The sequence below is a fragment of the Lithobates pipiens genome, unplaced genomic scaffold (assembly GCF_037356315.1).
Source record: "Lithobates pipiens isolate NorthernLeopardFrog02 unplaced genomic scaffold, aLitPip1_a1.2 Scaffold_3, whole genome shotgun sequence".
Taxonomy (NCBI): domain Eukaryota; kingdom Metazoa; phylum Chordata; class Amphibia; order Anura; family Ranidae; genus Lithobates; species Lithobates pipiens.
The window spans coordinates 276,002,002-276,023,614 of NW_027507790.1; the positions used below are offsets into that span (position 1 = coordinate 276,002,002).

The following is a 21,613-nucleotide window of genomic DNA, read 5'->3' on the forward strand; positions in this document are numbered from 1 at the left end:
ACTACAGACACCCCCCAGGCACCATATTTAAAGGAATATTTCACTTTTTTTTCCACTTTAATCGTCATTAAAATCAGTGCTCCTGCCAAAACGGACGTTTTTAAAACTTTTTTTGCATTGACCCATGTCCCCTGGGGCAGGAGCCAGGTCCCCAAACCCTTTTTAGGACAGTATCTTGCATATTAGCCTTTAAAATTAGCACTTTTAATAATGTTCGAGTCCCATAGACTTCAATGGGGTTCTAACATTCGTACGAATTTGGGGTCCATTCGAAAGTTCTGGTGCGAACCGAACCGGGGGGTGTTCGGCTCATCCCTACTTTTGAGCCAGTACAACATACTTCCTTGGTCCTTCTGACAAGTAAATTAGTATTTCTGGTTGCTATATTTTCTGCAAGAAGGGGTGTAACAATTGGCTGCTCTTTCCTGTAAAGAGCCATATTTAATTATTCAGGAGTCGTGTTGTGTCCTCATCTGAGTTTTCTTCCTAAAGTGGCCTCAGGTTTTCACCTGAACCAAGATATTGTCATACTGTCGTTTTTTCCAAAACCAGGTTCTAACAAGGAGAAGTCACTACATTGTTTGGCTGTAGTGAGAGCGGTCAAAGTTTATCTAAAAACAACTGCTCAGTAACGTAGGACTGATGTCTTATTTGTGCTGCCAGATGGTCCCAGGAAGAGACTGGTAGTGTTTAAATCCACTATTTCTAAGTGGATTCGGCAGGTTATAATTCAGGCCTATGGGTTGAGAGGTAAGATTCCACCTTTTCAAGTCAAGGCGCACTCTACCAGAGCAGTTAGTGCTTCTTGGACAGTGCATCACCAAGCCTCCATGGCTCAGATCTGTAAGGCCGCAACTTGGTCTTCTGTTCATACATTCATCAGATTTTATCAAGTGGATGTAAAAAGGCATGAGGATATCGCCTTCGGGCACAGTGTGCTGCAGGCAGCAGTATAAGTCCTCTAGTCTGTTGGCTCCCTGCTTGTTGTATCTCCCTCCCCTCATTGCTTTGGGACGTCCCACATAATTATTACTATGCTGCTCTGTGTCCCATGATGTATGATAAAGAAAATAGGATTTTTATAACAGCTTACCTGTAAAATCCTTTTCTTGGAGTACATCACGGGACACAGAGGTCCCTCCCCTCTTTCTGGGGTTTAGGTATATTGCTTTGCTACAAAAACTGTCTTACTCCCGGTAATGAGAGGGGTTATATAGGGAGTGAACTTCCTGTCTTGGGTGTGCCAGTGTCCATCACCTGAATGTGGCCTATATACTCACATAGTTATTACTATGTCACTCTTTGTCACGTGCACTCCAAGAAAAGGATTTTACAGGTAAGCTGTTATAAAAATCCTATTTTTAAGGACCAATATCTGCCTGTAACAACTGACTGATAGCCAGCACTTCAATCGTCATCACAGTATCTGTTTTTCTATTAATTGAGGTATTTTCCCTTACATGACATGTGCAGCAGGGCAGTCTAGTACCTCAAGTGCCTACTGGTCACCTCCAGCCAGTGGTACATCCCTTCCCTCTCTAATCCAAAGATATGATCACTTGAAATCCTTTTAGTTGTAGCCTGGCCTTCCTTGCCACAGTTTGCTTGCTCAAGGCAAGAACAGCCTTATATGAAAAAAGTTAAAATAATGTAAAAAATATATAAAAAAGATAAATTATAAAAATATTATTTAAAAAATGTTAAAAATAATAAAACCATAACAAAACAGTCATGGCGGTTAGCAAAATGAATGAGTTTGGACCAGTGTTTGGCTCTCAGACCTTCAAAGGTCAATTTGTTTTCCTTTTGCAGGGTCTTTGATGAAGATCTGGTTTGTGTTTAGACTCTGTGCCTTGGTCCTTTTAAGGGCTCCCAGCCTCTCCAATGTGCAGATAGCACAGAGAGTCCACTAATCAGTTTATCCATGGAAATCTGGTGCCCTCTGGCCTTCAGAAATTGTCTCTGTAACCCATTAGAGACACTAGAGACACCCCTCTCTCTACTCTCACCTAGGTAATATCCCTTGCAGCCATCACCTCTGCCAGGCAGATATCAATATTTTTTACTGCATTGCTTCCCTTTCTTATGGCTCTTCTTTCAGGAGGGGAGTAGTTTGGTGTTTGCATTTCTTTTCAGGTATGTTGATTATTATTTTGTAGGGCCTTTCTTTTATGTTGAACTGATTTTTTTTTTGCAGCAGGGCTTATCTATAGAAAAGTGTGCTTTTGTTAATGTGTGACTGACTGCATTTGTAGATCCGAGTTACCCGACTGATTTTTTTATACACAACAAGCACTCTATGACCAACTTATCTATTGAAGAAATCAGATTTATAAGGTGAGAAAATTACGGATTGGGGAGGTCATGAAGAAAACGCTTGAAGATGTTCACATGTTGCACATGATTTAAGGGAATTTGATTGTTTTGCACATTCATTGGCACTTTTATTGTCTGATAAATTTTTGTATGCTAAATCATTGGAGATCAATGTATTCATCTGAGCCCTTGTACACACGGTCGGACATTCCGATGGAAAATGTCAGTTCGGACCGTGTTGTCAGATAATCCGACTGTGTGTGGGCTCCATCGGACTGTTTCCGTCAGAAAATCCAACGGACAAAGTTTTAGAGCTGGGCTATAAAACTTTCCGACAACATGATCCGATCGGATCATCTGATCATTTGTCCGACCGTGTATATGCAACACAAGTTTCGGACAAAATCCGTCTGACAAAATCTGACGGATTTTGTTGTCGGAATGTCTGACCGTGTGTACAAGGGCTTACACTGTTTGGGATTTTTTGCACATTTAATAGTTTTTATGTAAAAGTGATTATATTTACTTGATAAATATTGATTAATAATATATAATATTTATGGGCTTAATTTGTATTCGTTCGGGAGCGATCCCGGACGAGGGGACGGCCATTCATTCATGGCCACCCCCTCGCGATCGCTCCCGGCGAATGAAAATGTCCGGTGACATCACTTCCTCTCCTGTAATGTAAACACAGGAGAGGAAGTGATGTATTCTCTCCTCCGTGTCGGTAGTTTTCGTTCCGGCACCGAGGAGAGAGGTTAGGTGAGTTGCACCAACACACCCCACATACAGTAGAACATGCCAGGCACACTCACACCCCCCCTTTACCCCCCGATCACCCCCCAATTACCCCTGCCCCCCCAGTCACAGTGACACCAATTGCTTTTTTTTTTTTTTTTTTGCATTGGTGTCATTTGTGACTGTAGTAACTGTTAGGGCAGTTAGGGTTAGCCCCCTTTAGTTCTAATGTGCCCCCTAACCCCCCCAATAAAGGTTTAACCCTGTGATCACCCCCCGTCGCCAGTGTCACTAAGGCTGGGTTCACATTGCAGCGGTTTATGAGAACGAATGTGATTCGCACCGCACTGCAGTGCAAATCACATCCGATCTTTGTGCGATTCGAGTTCAGCCATACAGATAGTATGGCTGAATTTGTGTCGCACCCGCCGCACCCGCCGCAAATTCGCACGGGACCCTTTTTTTGGCCCGCAGCAGAATCGGATCGCATGGGTGTTCACACCATGCGATCCGAGTTTGCAGATCGCACTGCGATATGCGAACTGATCTGGGGGTGTCATTAACATTTCACTGACACTCCCAGCAGTTCGCATAGGGCAGTGTGAACTGCCGCCGGGAGGCATGCGATGCGGGAACCCGCCGCGGATTCATGGCGTTCCCGCATCGCTCCAGTATGAACCCAGCCTAATAAGCGATAGTTTTTCTGATCGCTGTATTAGTGTCACAGGTGACGCTAGTTAGGCAGGTAGGTATTTAGGTTCGCCGCAGCTTTTTATAGCGCCAGGGACCCCCATATACTACCGCATAAAGCCCCCTGATTGCCCCCTAGTTAACCCTTTCACCAGTGATCACCATATAACTGTTACAGGTGACGCTGGTTGGTTAGTTATTTTTTTATAGTTTCAGGGCACCCGCCATTTATTACCTAATAAAGGTTTAACCCCCTGATCACCCGGCGGGTGTCATTTGTGACTGTAATAACTGTTAGGGCAGTTAGGGTTAGCCCCCTTTAGTTCTAAGGTACCCCCCTAACCCCCCCAATAAAGGTTTAACCCCGTGATCACCCCCCGTCGCCAGTGTCACTAAGGCTGGGTTCACATTGCAGCGGTTTATGAGAACGGATGTGATTCGCACCGCACTGCAGTGCAAATCACATCCGATCTCTGTGCGATTCGAGTTCAGCCATACAGATAGTATGGCTGAATTCGTGTCGCACCTGCCGCACCCGCCGCAAACTCGCACGGGACCCTTTTTTTGGTCCGCAGCAGAATCGGATCGCATGGGTGTTCACACCATGCGATCCGAGTTTGCAGATCGCACTGCGATATGCGAACTGATCTGGGGGTGTCATTAACATTTCACTGACACTCCCAGCAGTTCGCATAGGGCAGTGTGAACTGCCGCCGGGAGGCATGCGATGCGGGAACCCGCCGCGGATTCGTGGCGTTCCCGCATCGCTCCAGTGTGAACCCAGCCTAATAAGCGATAGTTTTTCTGATCGCTGTATTAGTGTCACAGGTGACGCTAGTTAGGCAGGTAGGTATTTAGGTTCGCCGCAGCTTTTTATAGCGCCAGGGACCCCCATATACTACCGCATAAAGCCCCCTGATTTCCCCCTAGTTAACCCTTTCACCAGTGATCACCATATAACTGTTACAGGTGACGCTGGTTGGTTAGTTATTTTTTTTATAGTTTCAGGGCACCCGCCATTTATTACCTAGTCTCACTAGTGTACCCCTAATTTTAGGGGTGTCTACTTTCCAAAATGGGGTCATTTGGGGGGGGGGTTTGTGCCATCTTGGCATTTTATGGCCTTCAAAACTGTAACGCCCTTAGAAAGCCTGAAGGCGGTGCTTGGTTTTCGGGGCCCCGTACGCGGCTAGGCTCCCAAAAAGTCCCACATATGTGGTATCCCCGTACTCAGGAGAAGTAGCAGAATTTATTTTGGGGTGTCATTTCACATATGCCCATGGAATGCGTGAGCAATATATCATTTAGTGACAACTTTGTGAAAAAAAAAAAAAAAAAAAGTTTGTAATTTTCCCGCAACTTGTGGCAAAATATAAAATATTCCATGGACTCAACATGCCTCTCAGCAAATAGCTTGGGGTGTCTACTTTCTAAAATGGGGTCATTTGTGGGGGTTTTGTGCCATCTTGGCATTTTATGGCCTTCAAAACTGTAATAGGTAGTGAGGAGTGAAGTCAAATATTTACGCCCTTAGAAAACCTGAAGGCGGTTCTTGGCTTTCGGGGCCCCGTACGCGGCTAGGCTCCCAAAAAGTCCCACATATGTGGTATCCCCGTACTCAGAAGAAGCAGCAGAATTTATTTTGGGGTGTCATTTCACATATGCCCATAGCATGTGTGAGCAATATATCATTTAGTGACAACTTTGTGAAAAAAAAATAAAAAAAAATTAAAGTTTGTAATTTTCCCGCAACTTGTGGCAAAATATAAAATATTCCATGGACTCAAAATGCCTCTCAGCAAATAGCTTGGGATGTCTACTTTCTAAAATGGGGTCATTTGTGGGGGTTTTGTGCCATCTTGGCATTTTATGGCCTTCAAAACTGTAATAGGTAGTGAGGAGTGAAGTCAAATATTTACGCCCTTAGAAAACCTGAAGGCGGTTCTTGGCTTTCGGGGCCCCGTACGCAGCTAGGCTCCCAAAAAGTCCCACATATGTGGTATCCCCGTACTCAGGAGAAGCAGCAGAATTTATTTTGGGGTGTCATTTCACATATGCCCATAGCATGTGTGAGCAATATATCATTTAGTGACAACTTTGTGTAAAAAAAAATAAAAAAAATTTTTTTTGTCATTATTCAATCGCTTGAGGCAAAAAAATAAAATATTCAATGGGCTCAACATGCCACTTATCAATTTCCTTAGGGTGTCTACTTTCCAAAATGGGGTCATTTGGGGGGGTTTTGTACTGCCCTGCCATTTTAGCACCTCAAGAAATGAGATAGGCAGTCGTAAACTAAAAGCTGCGTAAATTCCAGAAAACGTACCTTAGTTTGTAGATGTGACAACTTTTGCGCAAACCAATAAATATACAATTATTGACTTTTTTTTTTACCAAAGACATGTGGCTGAATACATTTTGGCCTAAATGTATGACTAAAATTGAGTTTATTGGATTTTTCTAATAACAAAAAGTAGAAAATATCATTTTTTTTCAAAATTTGCGGTCTTTTTACGTTTATATCGCAAAAAATAAAAATCGCAGAGGCAATCAAATACCATCAAAAGAAAGCTCTATTTGTGGGAAGAAAAGGACGCAAATTTTGTTTGGGTACAACATTGCATGACCGCGCAATTACCAGTTAAAGCAGCGCAGTGCCAAATTGTAAAAAGACCTCTGGTCATTTACCAGCAAAATGGTCCGGTCTGAAGGTGGTTAAGTACAATTTTTGATGCAATGCTTTGCAGCAGGGCTAATTCCTGCAATAAAACTAGAGTATATGGGAGAGGTTGCAGTGTGGTGGCACCAGCACCAGTGCCTAAGACCCAATTTTTCTGCCCCTATTTAACAGGGGCGTTTAATTACAATTTTTGATGCAATGCTTTGCAGCAGGGCTAATTCCTGCAATAAAACTAGAGTATATGGGAGAGGTTGCAGTGTCGTGGCAGCAGCACCAGTGCCTAAGGCCCAATTTTTCTGCCCCTGTTTAACAGGGACATGTGATTACAATTCTTGATATAATATTTCACAGGAGGGCCCGTTCCTGTGCCCACCCAGAGTAACTGTGAGGACTTATAGTGTTGTGGCACCAGCACCACAACCACCAAAGGTCAATTTTTCTACCACTGTTCAACAATGGCATGTAATTACAATTCTTGATATAATCGTTCATAGCAGGGCGCTCCAGCGCCCACCAAGAGTCACTTTGAGGGCTTACAATGTTGTGGCAAAACCAACACCTTGTTCCGCCATTTCTGCAGAGCATATAGGGCAGGCCCCTGCTTTCAAACATCCAACTTACAAACATCTCCTACTTGCAAACGGAAGGAGACAACAGCAAGTGAGATGAAAAAAGATGGACGACAAAACAAATTATACAGGGGTGATAACCCTTCCCTATGTTTTCCAAAAAGCTTAAAATTTTTTTTTTTGACTGGAGCTACACTTTAAAAATGTACCAGTTGAAAATTACAAACAGATTCAACTTAACACAACAAACCTACACAGTCCCTGTCTTGTTTGCACCGCCTGTATACTGCTGTTCTGAGTATATAGGGCCTGGGGGCCACACGCATTTCCTTTTTTTAATATGGGTACGGGGTTCCCCTTAATATGCGTACAAGACCCAAAGGGGCTGGTAATGGGCAGGGAGGGCTACCCATGCCATTTTTCTCAATGATTTTCAACCATATTGCAGGAACCAGATATAACATTAAAACTGCAAGCAGCTTTAAATGACGTTATTTCCGTTAAATGTCATTTTGTGCAGGGACTGTTCTAAACACGGGAAACACGTGGCACTTCACAGGCATACTACAGACACCCCCCAGGCACCATATTTAAAGGAATATTTCACTTTTTTTTCCACTTTAATCGTCATTAAAATCAGTGCTCCTGCCAAAACGGACGTTTTTAAAACTTTTTTTGCATTGACCCATGTCCCCTGGGGCAGGAGCCAGGTCCCCAAACCCTTTTTAGGACAGTATCTTGCATATTAGCCTTTAAAATTAGCACTTTTAATAATGTTCGAGTCCCATAGACTTCAATGGGGTTCTAACATTCGTACGAATTTGGGGTCCATTCGAAAGTTCTGGTGCGAACCGAACCGGGGGGTGTTCGGCTCATCCCTACTTTTGAGCCAGTACAACATACTTCCTTGGTCCTTCTGACAAGTAAATTAGTATTTCTGGTTGCTATATTTTCTGCAAGAAGGGGTGTAACAATTGGCTGCTCTTTCCTGTAAAGAGCCATATTTAATTATTCAGGAGTCGTGTTGTGTCCTCATCTGAGTTTTCTTCCTAAAGTGGCCTCAGGTTTTCACCTGAACCAAGATATTGTCATACTGTCGTTTTTTCCAAAACCAGGTTCTAACAAGGAGAAGTCACTACATTGTTTGGCTGTAGTGAGAGCGGTCAAAGTTTATCTAAAAACAACTGCTCAGTAACGTAGGACTGATGTCTTATTTGTGCTGCCAGATGGTCCCAGGAAGAGACTGGTAGTGTTTAAATCCACTATTTCTAAGTGGATTCGGCAGGTTATAATTCAGGCCTATGGGTTGAGAGGTAAGATTCCACCTTTTCAAGTCAAGGCGCACTCTACCAGAGCAGTTAGTGCTTCTTGGACAGTGCATCACCAAGCCTCCATGGCTCAGATCTGTAAGGCCGCAACTTGGTCTTCTGTTCATACATTCATCAGATTTTATCAAGTGGATGTAAAAAGGCATGAGGATATCGCCTTCGGGCACAGTGTGCTGCAGGCAGCAGTATAAGTCCTCTAGTCTGTTGGCTCCCTGCTTGTTGTATCTCCCTCCCCTCATTGCTTTGGGACGTCCCACATAATTATTACTATGCTGCTCTGTGTCCCATGATGTATGATAAAGAAAATAGGATTTTTATAACAGCTTACCTGTAAAATCCTTTTCTTGGAGTACATCACGGGACACAGAGGTCCCTCCCCTCTTTCTGGGGTTTAGGTATATTGCTTTGCTACAAAAACTGTCTTACTCCCGGTAATGAGAGGGGTTATATAGGGAGTGAACTTCCTGTCTTGGGTGTGCCAGTGTCCATCACCTGAATGTGGCCTATATACTCACATAGTTATTACTATGTCACTCTTTGTCACGTGCACTCCAAGAAAAGGATTTTACAGGTAAGCTGTTATAAAAATCCTATTTTTAAGGACCAATATCTGCCTGTAACAACTGACTGATAGCCAGCACTTCAATCGTCATCACAGTATCTGTTTTTCTATTAATTGAGGTATTTTCCCTTACATGACATGTGCAGCAGGGCAGTCTAGTACCTCAAGTGCCTACTGGTCACCTCCAGCCAGTGGTACATCCCTTCCCTCTCTAATCCAAAGATATGATCACTTGAAATCCTTTTAGTTGTAGCCTGGCCTTCCTTGCCACAGTTTGCTTGCTCAAGGCAAGAACAGCCTTATATGAAAAAAGTTAAAATAATGTAAAAAATATATAAAAAAGATAAATTATAAAAATATTATTTAAAAAATGTTAAAAATAATAAAACCATAACAAAACAGTCATGGCGGTTAGCAAAATGAATGAGTTTGGACCAGTGTTTGGCTCTCAGACCTTCAAAGGTCAATTTGTTTTCCTTTTGCAGGGTCTTTGATGAAGATCTGGTTTGTGTTTAGACTCTGTGCCTTGGTCCTTTTAAGGGCTCCCAGCCTCTCCAATGTGCAGATAGCACAGAGAGTCCACTAATCAGTTTATCCATGGAAATCTGGTGCCCTCTGGCCTTCAGAAATTGTCTCTGTAACCCATTAGAGACACTAGAGACACCCCTCTCTCTACTCTCACCTAGGTAATATCCCTTGCAGCCATCACCTCTGCCAGGCAGATATCAATATTTTTTACTGCATTGCTTCCCTTTCTTATGGCTCTTCTTTCAGGAGGGGAGTAGTTTGGTGTTTGCATTTCTTTTCAGGTATGTTGATTATTATTTTGTAGGGCCTTTCTTTTATGTTGAACTGATTTTTTTTTTGCAGCAGGGCTTATCTATAGAAAAGTGTGCTTTTGTTAATGTGTGACTGACTGCATTTGTAGATCCGAGTTACCCGACTGATTTTTTTATACACAACAAGCACTCTATGACCAACTTATCTATTGAAGAAATCAGATTTATAAGGTGAGAAAATTACGGATTGGGGAGGTCATGAAGAAAACGCTTGAAGATGTTCACATGTTGCACATGATTTAAGGGAATTTGATTGTTTTGCACATTCATTGGCACTTTTATTGTCTGATAAATTTTTGTATGCTAAATCATTGGAGATCAATGTATTCATCTGAGCCCTTGTACACACGGTCGGACATTCCGATGGAAAATGTCAGTTCGGACCGTGTTGTCAGATAATCCGACTGTGTGTGGGCTCCATCGGACTGTTTCCGTCAGAAAATCCAACGGACAAAGTTTTAGAGCTGGGCTATAAAACTTTCCGACAACATGATCCGATCGGATCATCTGATCATTTGTCCGACCGTGTATATGCAACACAAGTTTCGGACAAAATCCGTCTGACAAAATCTGACGGATTTTGTTGTCGGAATGTCTGACCGTGTGTACAAGGGCTTACACTGTTTGGGATTTTTTGCACATTTAATAGTTTTTATGTAAAAGTGATTATATTTACTTGATAAATATTGATTAATAATATATAATATTTATGGGCTTAATTTGTATATGTGTTTTTTTTTTCTTTCAAAGTTTTTATTATATTTTCAAAGAAATACAAACATTTAGAGGCTTGAACTGTAAAAGTCTATACAAACATGTAAGCTGACATTACATCATTAAACAAAGGACAATTGCAATCAAGAGACATTTAAAGATATGGGCTATAGACCCTACTTTGGCTCATTACAGCAGCCTAGTTAAGCCCCCCGCTGCCAGGAGGGCCCCTGAGGGGGACCGGAGGACAGCCCGGGCACCCCTTTTGGGGAACTTTCACATTGAATTCTATCAGGGATATATTTTGTATCCCTTTAAATGCTCTAGAGAAGGAGGTCTGCTATTGCTCCAAAGGCCAGTTTATTTGAAGATTGTTCTCCCAAGATGTCATATATGGGGTTTTGGCGTGTGAATGACTGATAGACAATGGAAATTCCTAACCTCTGTTCCGTGGTCTGTCCACACCAACATTCGTAAGGTGTAAAACTGTGGGGGGGGGGGGGGGGGGGCGGTTTAGATCTCCAGATTGTGTGCAGGGAGTGTTGTATTTGCTGGAATCTGAAGTGTTCAGTGGGGGGGATCTCTAACTGTTTTCTACAAAATTTCAGAGTGATTGGTCCTGTAGCAGTGAAAAAGTGTCCGATATGGTACAGCCCCTTATCCACCCATCACTTAAATGCCTTAATGTCTAGTCCCGGGGTAAAGTTTGGGTTATTGAAGATGTGGGAAAGGGGTTGACATTCCGTGATTAAGGAGGAATTGTTCCTCATCCTGTCCCAAAGAGAGAGAGATTGGGAGAGAATGGGGGAGAGGATAGGGGGTCTCGTCCTGGGAGAGGACCCCAGGAGGAAATCGAGCATATTAAAGGGGGCCGTCTGCCTTTCTATCTGTATCCAGTCTGGCTTTTCAGTTTTGGCGTGTACTATTGATAGTTGGCAGATTCTGACAGCTTGATAGTACCAAAGTAATCTGGAAAGGCCCAGGCCACCCCTGAACCTAAGCCTGTATAGGGTATTTTGAGGCAATCTGTGGCCTGACCCCCCCCCCCAGATAAACCTGTTAACCTTTTGTTGCAAAGATCTCAGGTGGTCATGTCTGATTTTAATCGGTAAAGAGGTACAACAGCCTGGGAAGGAGGTTCATCTTTATGGCGTGTATTCTCCCTAGCCAGGATCGTTCCCCCCTGGCCCAGATTAGCAAGTCGGATTCAAGCTTTTTATAAAATTGCATGAGTATAATAGTTCAATTTTTGAGGGCTATTCCCAAGTATTCTATGGAAGAGCTACTCCATTTAAAATCAAAGGCACTTTGTAAGGAGGAGACTATTTCTGGCTTTAGAGAGATGTTGAGGGCATGGGATTTGGTGTAATTCACCTTGAGGGCCGAAATCGCTGAGAAATCAGTTAGTAGTTTGCATAGGTTGGGTAGGGAGGTGACCGGGGATGTGATAAATAGTAACATATCATCTGCAAAGAGGCCGCATTTATGTGTTTTGTGAACCACAAGAGACACCTTGGATATTAGGATTAGAGCGTATCGCGATTGCTAGAATTTCGATGGTGATAGGGAATATAAGCAGGGATAGAGGACAGCCCTGCCTGGTGCCTTTCTCGATCATGAGAGGATGCGAGTAGTGTCCTTGTAAGTGTATCAAGGCCCTCGGGGGCGAGTAAAGGGAACAAAGCAGTCCCATGAAGCGTTGGTCAAATCCCCACCGTTCCATGATAGAAAATATGTACATCCATTCGACGAAGTCAAAAGCTTTGTGCAAGTCTAATGACAAAACCATCCCCTCCTGTTTAGGACCACTGTTCCAGTTGGAATGAAGAATAGATATGATGTCTATGGCCCTTCTAGTTTGGTCCGGTCCCTGTCTACCAGGGATAAACCCTACATGTTCCTTATGGATGTACCTGCTTATGAAGGAAGAGAGACGATTGGCTAATATTTTGGTCAAAATCTTTAAATCATTATTTATGAGGGATATGGATCTGTAGTTTTCAACTTCCTCTGGGTTTTTGTTCGGCTTGGGGATCACTGTAATGTAAGCTGTGTTGAGTTGAGAGTCTAGAGGGGAGCCTGTGGTTTTTGCGTTAAAGAATTTGGCCATTTGGGGGGCTAGGGTATCCGCAAAGGCTTTATAGTATGGTACTGACAATCCGTCCGGACCCGGGGAAGAGCCATTTTTGAGATTTCTAATGACGTCTTTAATTTCTTGGGCTGAAAAAGTATCTTCCATTATGTTTTTGTGTTCTGTGGTAAGAGTCGATATATAGGTAAGTCTCGCAGGAAGTCAGTGTTCAGTGTCCCCGCATCCATGAGGGATGTGGTGTAAAGTTTAGAGTAGAAGTCGTGGAATGTTGCAAGTATTTTCTCTGGATTTGAAGTGGGGGGATGTCCGGGCCTCTTGATTCTGGGTAGGGCATAGGTCCGAGATTTGGGAAAAAGCCTAGCAGCCAGCATAGAACCCATCTTGTCCCTATGTGAGTAAAATTTAGCTCCACTCCATCTAATATGTTATTCCGCCTTGGCAGTCAAGGCCAGATTGAGCTCCAGTCTGACTGCGTCAACTTTATCCAGAAGAGCCTTCGAGGGGTTTTTCTTGTGAGTTGCTTTCAAGGATGTGTAAGTTTTTTCCAAATTAAGTATGTCTATCTGTCTCTCTTTATTTTATTAAAGTACCTCTAATGGTGGCTTTGTGAGCTGCCCAGAGTATTTCAGGGGAGATGTTTCCTTGGTCATTTAGTATAAAGTATTCCTTGAGAGCTTCCTCTATTTCTTTGGTTTTAGCGGGATGCTAAGGAGCGATTCGTTAAGGCGCCAGTGTGATAGGGAAGATCTAGAGCTGGAGTTCTGTATAGTTAGGAGAACCAGAGAGTGGTCTGACCATGCAATGTCAATTATGGCGGTTTTTCGAGCCAAGGGTATGGTGGATGGGGCTACCAGAATGTGGTCTATCCTGGCGTAAAGTTGGTGGGGGAACGAGTAGAAGTGTAATCCCTTTTGGAGGGATTGAGTTCCCTCCAGATATCCGTAAGGCCTTGAGAGTTTCTCAGTCTTGCTACATTCAGGATGGTCCTAGTGGGACGAGTGAGTTGAGATGCTGTGGGTCTGGATTTATCCAGCCCTTGGTCAAAGGCTAGATTAGAATCGCCACCCAAGATGACCGAGCCCTCCAGTAAGGGGTTTACAGTTCGGAACAGGTGTTGGAAAAATGTATATTCTCCCTTGTTAGGTGTGTAATAAGAGAGGAGGGAATACAGTTTGCCTGCCACTGTGCCCTTAACCAAAATGAATCTGCCCTCCGGATCTTTGTACTCAGATTTCAGGGAGAACTGAATGAATAAATGAATGAATGAAATACTTGTATAGCGCACAATGCGAACTGAATCGCCTCTAGGCGCTGTGGCGAGCTTTGATCATCTGCTAAAAGATGAAGATCTTGAGTTTTTTCCTAAAAGCCAGGTGATTTTCTTCCAGGCGGATGTTGATTGTTAGAGCATTCCATAGCCGAGGTCCTTGGACAGCGAATCTCCGATCCCCCTTGGATTTATACCAGGCTTTGGGCACGAGGAGGAGGTTTTTGTTGGATGATCGAAGACTGCGGTTTGGTGTGTAATGATTTATTTTCTCCATTAGGTATTGTGGTGCCTCTCTATGCACGCATTTGTGGGTGAGGCAAAGGATCTTGAACGTGATCCGATTTTTTACGGTTAGCCAATGTAAACTCCTCAGCGAAGGACAGATGGATTCCCAGATTTTTTTTTTCCTGTTATCAGCCTTGCCGCCATGTTTTGGATCAGTTGTAATCGTGCAAGTTGATATTGTGGTAATCCTATGTAAAGCGAGTTTGCGTAGTCCAGTCGTGAATTAATGATTGTTCCAACTACCACTGCTTTGTCTTTCTTTGGGATAAAAGGGATGAGTCTGCGAAGCATGCACAGCAGATGGTGAGATCCACTGACTACTGCTCCTATTTGCGCATCCATTGACATTTCAGTGTCTAAAATAACCCCAAGACTCTTGGCTTTGGTCTTTGGGGAGATAGTCTGCCCAAAGACGGTTGGTGGAGACCATGAGGTTTTGGTTGCGAGCTTATGATTTGGGTGTAAGATAAGAAGCTCTGTCTTTGATTCGTTCAGCTGGAGGGAGTTAGTGGTCATCCAGTCCTCTATTGATTTGAGGCAGTTTTCAAGTTGTTGTTGGTGATCTTTTTTTCCATTGATCTGGAAATAAAGTTGCATGTCGTCAGCGTAAGAGTGGAAGCAGAGATCTGAGCATCTGATGATTTGAAGGAGTGGGCGAATGTAAATGTTGAAGAGAACGGGTGACAAAGGAGATCCTTGAGGGACTCCGCAGGTGACTGCCCGAGTTTCGGAGAGGAATTTTCCTAGTTTCACTGTCTGTGACCGATTTCCTAGGAAGGACGCAAACCATTGGAGATCTATGTCTTGGACTCCGGCTACTTCTGTGAGGCGGACGAGTAGAGTATTGTGATCTACTGTATCAAACGCTGCACTTAGGTCTAGCAGTACGAGGAGACACGGCTCTCCATCATCTGCTGCTTCAAGGGAGTCGTCCCAAATCTTAAGGAGTGCTGTTTCTGTTCCATGACCCGGGCAGAAGCCTGATTGCAGCGGGTCCAGGAGTTTGTGAGTATCCAGGTGGAGTTGTAGCTGATGTACTACAGCTTTCTCCATGATCTTAGAAATGGTGTTGAGGCTTGTAATTGGCCTATGTTTGTTTGGATCCTGAGGGTCCAGGTTTGGTTTCTTGAGTAGAGGTTTGACGATGCCTTGTTTGAGGATGCTGGGAACAATCCCTTCATGAAATGATCGGTTTATGAGGTGGGTTATGGTTGGAGCCACGATGTCGGAGCATTCTTTCAGTAGTTTTGTGGGGATGATGTCAATAGGTGAGGTACTGTCACGCAGTTTATTAATGATGTTTTTTGCGGTGTCTACGGTAATTGGGAATAGTGAAAATTTCGGCGGTTGCGGTATGTTGGTGCAGACATCCTCTTTATGTATTTGCTGGCCAAGGTTGGATGTTTTCTTCTGACAAATTGTTTCCCTGATGGTTTTGACTTTATCGATGAAAAAATCAGACAGTTTGTCACAGTCCTGGGATTCACTTTCTGGGGGTTCTAAGCACACCGGATTCATTGATTGATGGACTAGTTTAAACAGTTCCCGTGGTTGGTTTGCGGCCGTTGAGATTGTATATGAGAAGTGGTCCTTTTTGGCTTTGAAGATTGCTTTCCGATAATTCTCTGTGAGACCTTTGTAGTTAAAGTGGTTTTCCTCGGTGGGATTTCTTCTCTATGTTCTTTCCGCTCTTCTGCGTTCTTGCTTTAGTACGGCGAGGGAGCTATTAAACCATCCAGAGTTTTTTTCCCTGGTGAGAGTCCTGCGCTTTGGTGCTACCGAGTCTGCTGATTGCAGCAATGCCCTGTTCAGGGAGTTGAGTGTTTCCTCTGTAGAGTGGTTTAAGGTTATTGTAGTTATCTTGTTGGACAGAGTGGATTTGAAGGATTCAGAGTACATTTTTTTATGTGATCTGGTCCAGTGTGTTGTTGTTACAGGATTCCGTTTTTCGTTGGTGATGTTGGTAGCGATTTTGAATTTGATGGCGTGGTGATCCGTCCATGGCAGTGTTATCTTGTCGAGTATGTTGACGTCAATGTTCTGTTTGAAAATGAGGTGCGGGGTGTGTCCTGACCCATGTGTGGGAGTCTTTATCAGTTGCTGGAGACCCAGTTCTTCTAGTTGATTGATGCAGGCAGTCGTGATGGGGTCTTTGGGCTCGTTTGCCCAAAGGTTGAAATCTCAGAGTGCCGGAAAGTGTGTTTCCTGCAGCATTATGATATCTAGTTTGAGGGAACGGTAATTATCGAGCGCTTTCCCCTGTTTATTGGGGTAGTTCAGTCGCTGAACATTGTGAGATGCAATTCTAAGCTCAGAACCTACTTGGTGTGGTTTAGCCATAGGAACAGAGAGGAGGAATGCCGCCTAGTCTGCTGTCCCCCACCTTGAGCCGGTCTCCCCTGACGCTATCGGTGATCAAGTTTATTCAAACTCCCAGGAGAGATTGGGAGTCCTGGAACCTTCCGATCCGCTGAGTGACATGAGAAAAAGAGAGAGTTAGAAAGAAGAAAGGGGAGGGGGGGAACAACATGATACTAAAAGTCTTCTAAGAAGACCAATCGGGTCTGGCGCAGACTTGGTCCGCTGGACTCCTAATGCCCCGTACACACGAGCGGACTTTTTGACATCAAAGGTCCGACGGAACAATTCCGGCAGACCATTCGATCGTGTGTGGGCTGCAGCGGACTTTTGATTTGCAAAAATCCGACAGACTTTAGAAATGGAACACGTTTCAAATGTTTCCACCGGAACTCCGCCGGACCCAGTTCCTACCGAGAAATCCGCTCGTGTGTATGCTAGTCCGACGGACAAAAACCGACGTGAGGGCAGCTATTGGCTACTGGCTATGAACTTCCTTATTCTAGTCCGGTCGTACGTCATCACGTTCGAATCCGTCGGACTTTGGTGTGATTGTGTGTGGCCAAGTCCGTTCATTCGGAAAGTCCGTCAGAACTCTGTCAGAACTCCGTCAGAACTCCGTCGAAAGTCTGTCGGACCTAGTCCCTCGAAAAGTCCTATCGTGTGTACGCGGCATTACACTTTCCGTCCGCCGCCTCTATGAAGAGGCTGACGTCCCATCTCTCAGATACCGAAACCGGCATCCAAGGGAGGGGAGGAGGTGCAGAGTGTCACCCCGGGCCTAACTTGCTCATTGTAACAGAAAAGGTGATGAAACAGCATTTTCAAATGTAGGAAAATTCAAACTTGCGTAACTGGATAAAACATATTAGAAGATAACCAAAGAGACCAATCAGAAATGTCCGCCTCAGTATCGTCTGGAGCCCCATCCCAGGAAAGTCGCCTGGGGGCGACGCTCCAGACAACGCCAGGGGGAGAGCGCTAGGGATGTCTCCAGTCGCGGGAGTGTGACTGTTTAGGAGTCTCCAATCCATATTCTCCATCGCGTCGGTGTCGTCCGGAGTGGTGCAATCTTGATGATCAACTGGAAAAGGCCAGTAAAAATGGCAACAGGGGTTAGGAGAAAAAAGTTCCTTCAACAGGGTGGATCGCCATTTCTTTTTTTGGTGAGGATGGCGCCCAGAGAGGGGCAAAGGATGACATGGTCACGGCCCTCATTTTAGGGTGGTCTTCTGTCCTTGGATTTTTTGAACCTTCCAGTGTCCCAGAGGGGAGAGACCAGGCTTGTTGGGGTCGGGCGTTTGGAGGAATTCGGCGGAGTGTTAGCACAGTCCATGGGGGCTTCTTGGGAAATCAATTTGAGATGCAAGAGAAGCTTTTCACCCTCCGGTAGGCTGGAAAAAGAGTGCGGTTTACCTTGAATAGAGAATTTGACCGCAAATGGGAAGGCCCATTGGTACTTGATGTCTTGTTGTGTTAGGGCCAAGAGGAGCGGTTTTAGTGATCTCCTTTTTTGGATGGTAGTGGGTGAGAGGTCTGTGAAAATTTGTATCTGGTGTCCCAGGCACAATACTTTCGATTTGGTGCGCTCTTGTTGCATGACCTCCTCTTTTACATTGTAGAAATGCGGTTTTATGATAACGTCTCTCGGGGATCCGTCTTTCCTGGGGGTCCCTAGGGCTCTGTGGGCCCTGTCCAGCTCCAGTTGATAGGGGGTTATGTTGGGTATCAGTTCCTTGAGAAGCCCCTGTACTGCCTGATAGATATCAGTGACCGATTCTGGGAGACTGCGGATTCTAAAGTTGTATCTCCTGGAGCGGTTCTCGAGGTCATCGATCCTTGAGAGAGCCACGTCCAGCTGGTCCTGGAGTACTTGAATGTGTGCTGCATTTTGGTTGGTCTTAGCCCTTGTACACACGGTCAGACATTCAGACAGAAAATGTCCAATCGGACCATATTGTCGGATAATCCGACTGTGTGTGGGCTCCATCGGACTGTTTCTGTCGGAATATCTGATGGACAAAGTTTTAGAGCTGGGCTATAAAACTTTCCGACAACATGATCCGATCGGACTTTGTCCGATTGTGTGTAGAGAACTCTGATCGGACAAAGTGCCACGCATGCTCAGATCAAATTCCTAGACCAAAGCTATTGGCTACTAGCCTGAACGTAGTCCCGTCGTAACGAAATAACGCCATCACGTTACGTACGATCGGATTTTCCGACAACTTTGTCCGACCGTGTGTATGCAACACAAGTTTCGGACAAACTACGTCGGACAAAATCAGACAGATTTTGTTGTCGGAATGTCTGATCGTGTGTACAAGGGCTTAGAGACCATTAAGTCCAGTTTATGTTCAATGGCCTCCATTCTGGACCCTAAATTGGTAAAGTCAGATTTGAGCTCACTGGTGATTTTGTTAGCAGTATTGGCTAGCCCCTTTTCCAGTAACTCGGAAAGTTTAAGGAATAAATCCTGCTGCAGAGAGGCCTGGTCCTGGGCCTGAAAGCCTAGGGCTGGAGTAGTGTACTAATGGGGAAGATCAGGCCCCATGGGGGAGAGGGAGTAATCCTCCATCGTGTGGCCTAAGAGGGACTCCGTGGAGTCTGGAGAGGGAGCCAGGGGAGGATGTGGAATGCCCTGGGTCACTTGGGAATAGGTTAGGGTGGCTGGGAGGATCACTTGCTTCTACTCAGGGCTCCTCTCCTCGCTGGCCACGTGTGTCTGTGTGATGGCGCCCATTTTGGTACACCCTGTCTGCCGACTGGGCGAATTGCAGCCCGAGGTTGCTCCTGGCGCTCGTTCCGGGCATACAGGGTGGGTATCTCCCCTATGCCTGCCTCCACTTGTGGACCAATCTGCTGGGCTGTGCCGGGTGCTGTGTGTTCCGGTGGTTGATGCGGAGCTCCGGATTAGGCGACCATCACGGAGGTCCCGCGCATGCGCACTGATATGTTTTTATTTTTATGCTGCATTGTTCTTAGTGTGTATGATTTGAATACTTAAAAGAAGGGACTGAGGGGAGTGTAATTTCCTAATCTGTTTAGCTTTTTATTTGACACGCCTGACTAGAAGATCTTGGAGATGGCATAAATGCCCTATTATGGGGCCCTTATGAGTAAGAACATTAATTTCAAAACATATTAATCTAACATAATTCTAACATTTAATGTCTTCTTCAGACTATATCTTGTGATCGATCAATGAGCACCTGGAACCTGTTTTTAACTTTAAATACTTTCGTATCAGGATCTGGCAAGATCTGGGGTAGGAGTGTTGTCTCTGCAGCATTGTATGGGGAAACCGAATACTACCTTGTGGCAGCAGTTTACAAAGACATTTATACAAGGAGACAGATTTTTATTAGGTCTTATAAAGAACATATTCTTTAAAATTAACTCAACTTATCATTTAAAATGTGAACTTCCTAAGAAGATGCTCTCATCAACTTTAACTAAGCTGAATTTATTTTATTAGTACACCAGCAAAATGTATTTATTAATATAGCGGATACCTCTACATACAATATATTTACAGTGATCCTGACACTAAAAATACATTACAAGCAGCTTATAAAAGAACATGTTTAATATTTATCTTCTGGAAAGGTGGTGAGTGAAATCTTCTCTCTCTTGAAGAATGATGGGTGGCTCTGGTATCGGACACATTAGGATGATTTGGATAATTTGTCCCCCTCTCATCACTGTAGTTCCTCCTCACTAAATTACTACATTGTTCTGCAGTGAAGTAACGGCTGGTGGGAGGAACCACTACACCCAGCATGAGACAAGGTTTCCTACAAACCAAAAATGTGATTTACCATCCATTGGAGAGGTAAGTATTAAGTGTTTATATTTAACAGTGTTCATTCTCAATATACTAGGAAAATACTAAAACTACCAATATTAGAGATAATGCTATAACTACTGGTAATCCAGTGTTGCTCCATACATATTAGCGGATCATTTTTTTTGTATTCAGATCAGGTCTGATCAGAATTATGTAACATTTTGGGAAAAATATACAGCCAAGAAGTCCAGAACTTGAGGCCATTATAGCAAAGCACTCCACAGCCACCATGTATTTCCCTCTGGTGCTCAGATAGGCCGGGATCATGGCAATCCAGACACTGCAGAACACCAGCATGCTGAAGGTGATGTACTTGGCCTCATTAAAACTGTCCGGTAATGTCCTAGCTAAAAAGGCTATAATGAAACTCACCGCTGCCAGAAGCCCCATATATCCCAGGACAGAGTAGAAGCCGATAACTGAACCCTCATTACACTGAATGATGATCTTCCCCTGATAAGAGTAAGTGTCCCGATCCTGGAAGGGGGCAGAAATAGACAACCAAGAGACACAGATCATGACTTGAACCACTGAGAAGACACAAATGATAAAATTGGGCAGTTTGGCTCCCATCCATTTCCTCCAGAGGCTCCCAGGTTTGGTGGCTTTAAAAGCAATACACACCATGATACTTTTGGCAAGTAGAGTAGAGACAGCAACTGAGAAGATGACACCAAAAGAGGTTACACGCAGCATGCAGGTCACATCTACTGGATGGCCGAGGAACAAGAAGACACAGAGGAAGCTCAGCATGATGGAGACCAGGAGAAGATAACTCAGGTTCCGGTTATTAGCTTTAACAATGGGGGTGTCCTGGTAATGTATAAATATCCCCAATATTAAACCAGTCAGAAGACAACAGAGGATGGAGACAGCTGAAAATACTACAACAATGGGATCATCAGTGTAGGAGAGAAATTCCATCAATTTTGGAACACACCGATCCTTCTTCTCAGTTGGCCATTCTTCATCAGGACATTTCATGCAGTTTTCAATGTCTGCAGGAAGAACAATACAAACACAATGAAAATTGGGGTCAGAGCTTCTGAGAAAATGAATTGCTTTGTGTTGTCTCACAGCTAGCAATAGGATTTCTGTCAGTGCATTGTGGGGAAGCAAAAAGAGAATGTAATAAATAAAATATACTGTAAATATAATATAAACATAAATATAATAAAAATATAAATTATATTGTAATATATGACCTAAATATATAATTTATTGGCGCACTCCCACGATGCCCGTGTCCCTTGGACACAGCGCACCACTGATCGGCAGATGGGTTCTAAGTTTGGCCCTTCTGATTGGCCTGTTTATTA

The 21,613-nt window shown here is 44.1% G+C and overlaps 1 protein-coding gene across 1 annotated transcript in view; it reads right to left on the reverse strand.

The window, feature by feature from the left end:
• Positions 1-19,894: 19,894 nt before the first annotated feature.
• Positions 19,895-21,613, reverse strand: part of LOC143941277 (vomeronasal type-2 receptor 116-like) — a 96,494-nt gene continuing 94,775 nt past the window's right edge. Inside the window, exon 5 of the mRNA XM_077463314.1 lies at positions 19,895-21,292. Coding sequence (XP_077319440.1) covers positions 20,400-21,292 — 893 coding nt within the window. The 3' untranslated portion in view covers positions 19,895-20,399. The remainder of the gene's footprint in view (positions 21,293-21,613) is intronic.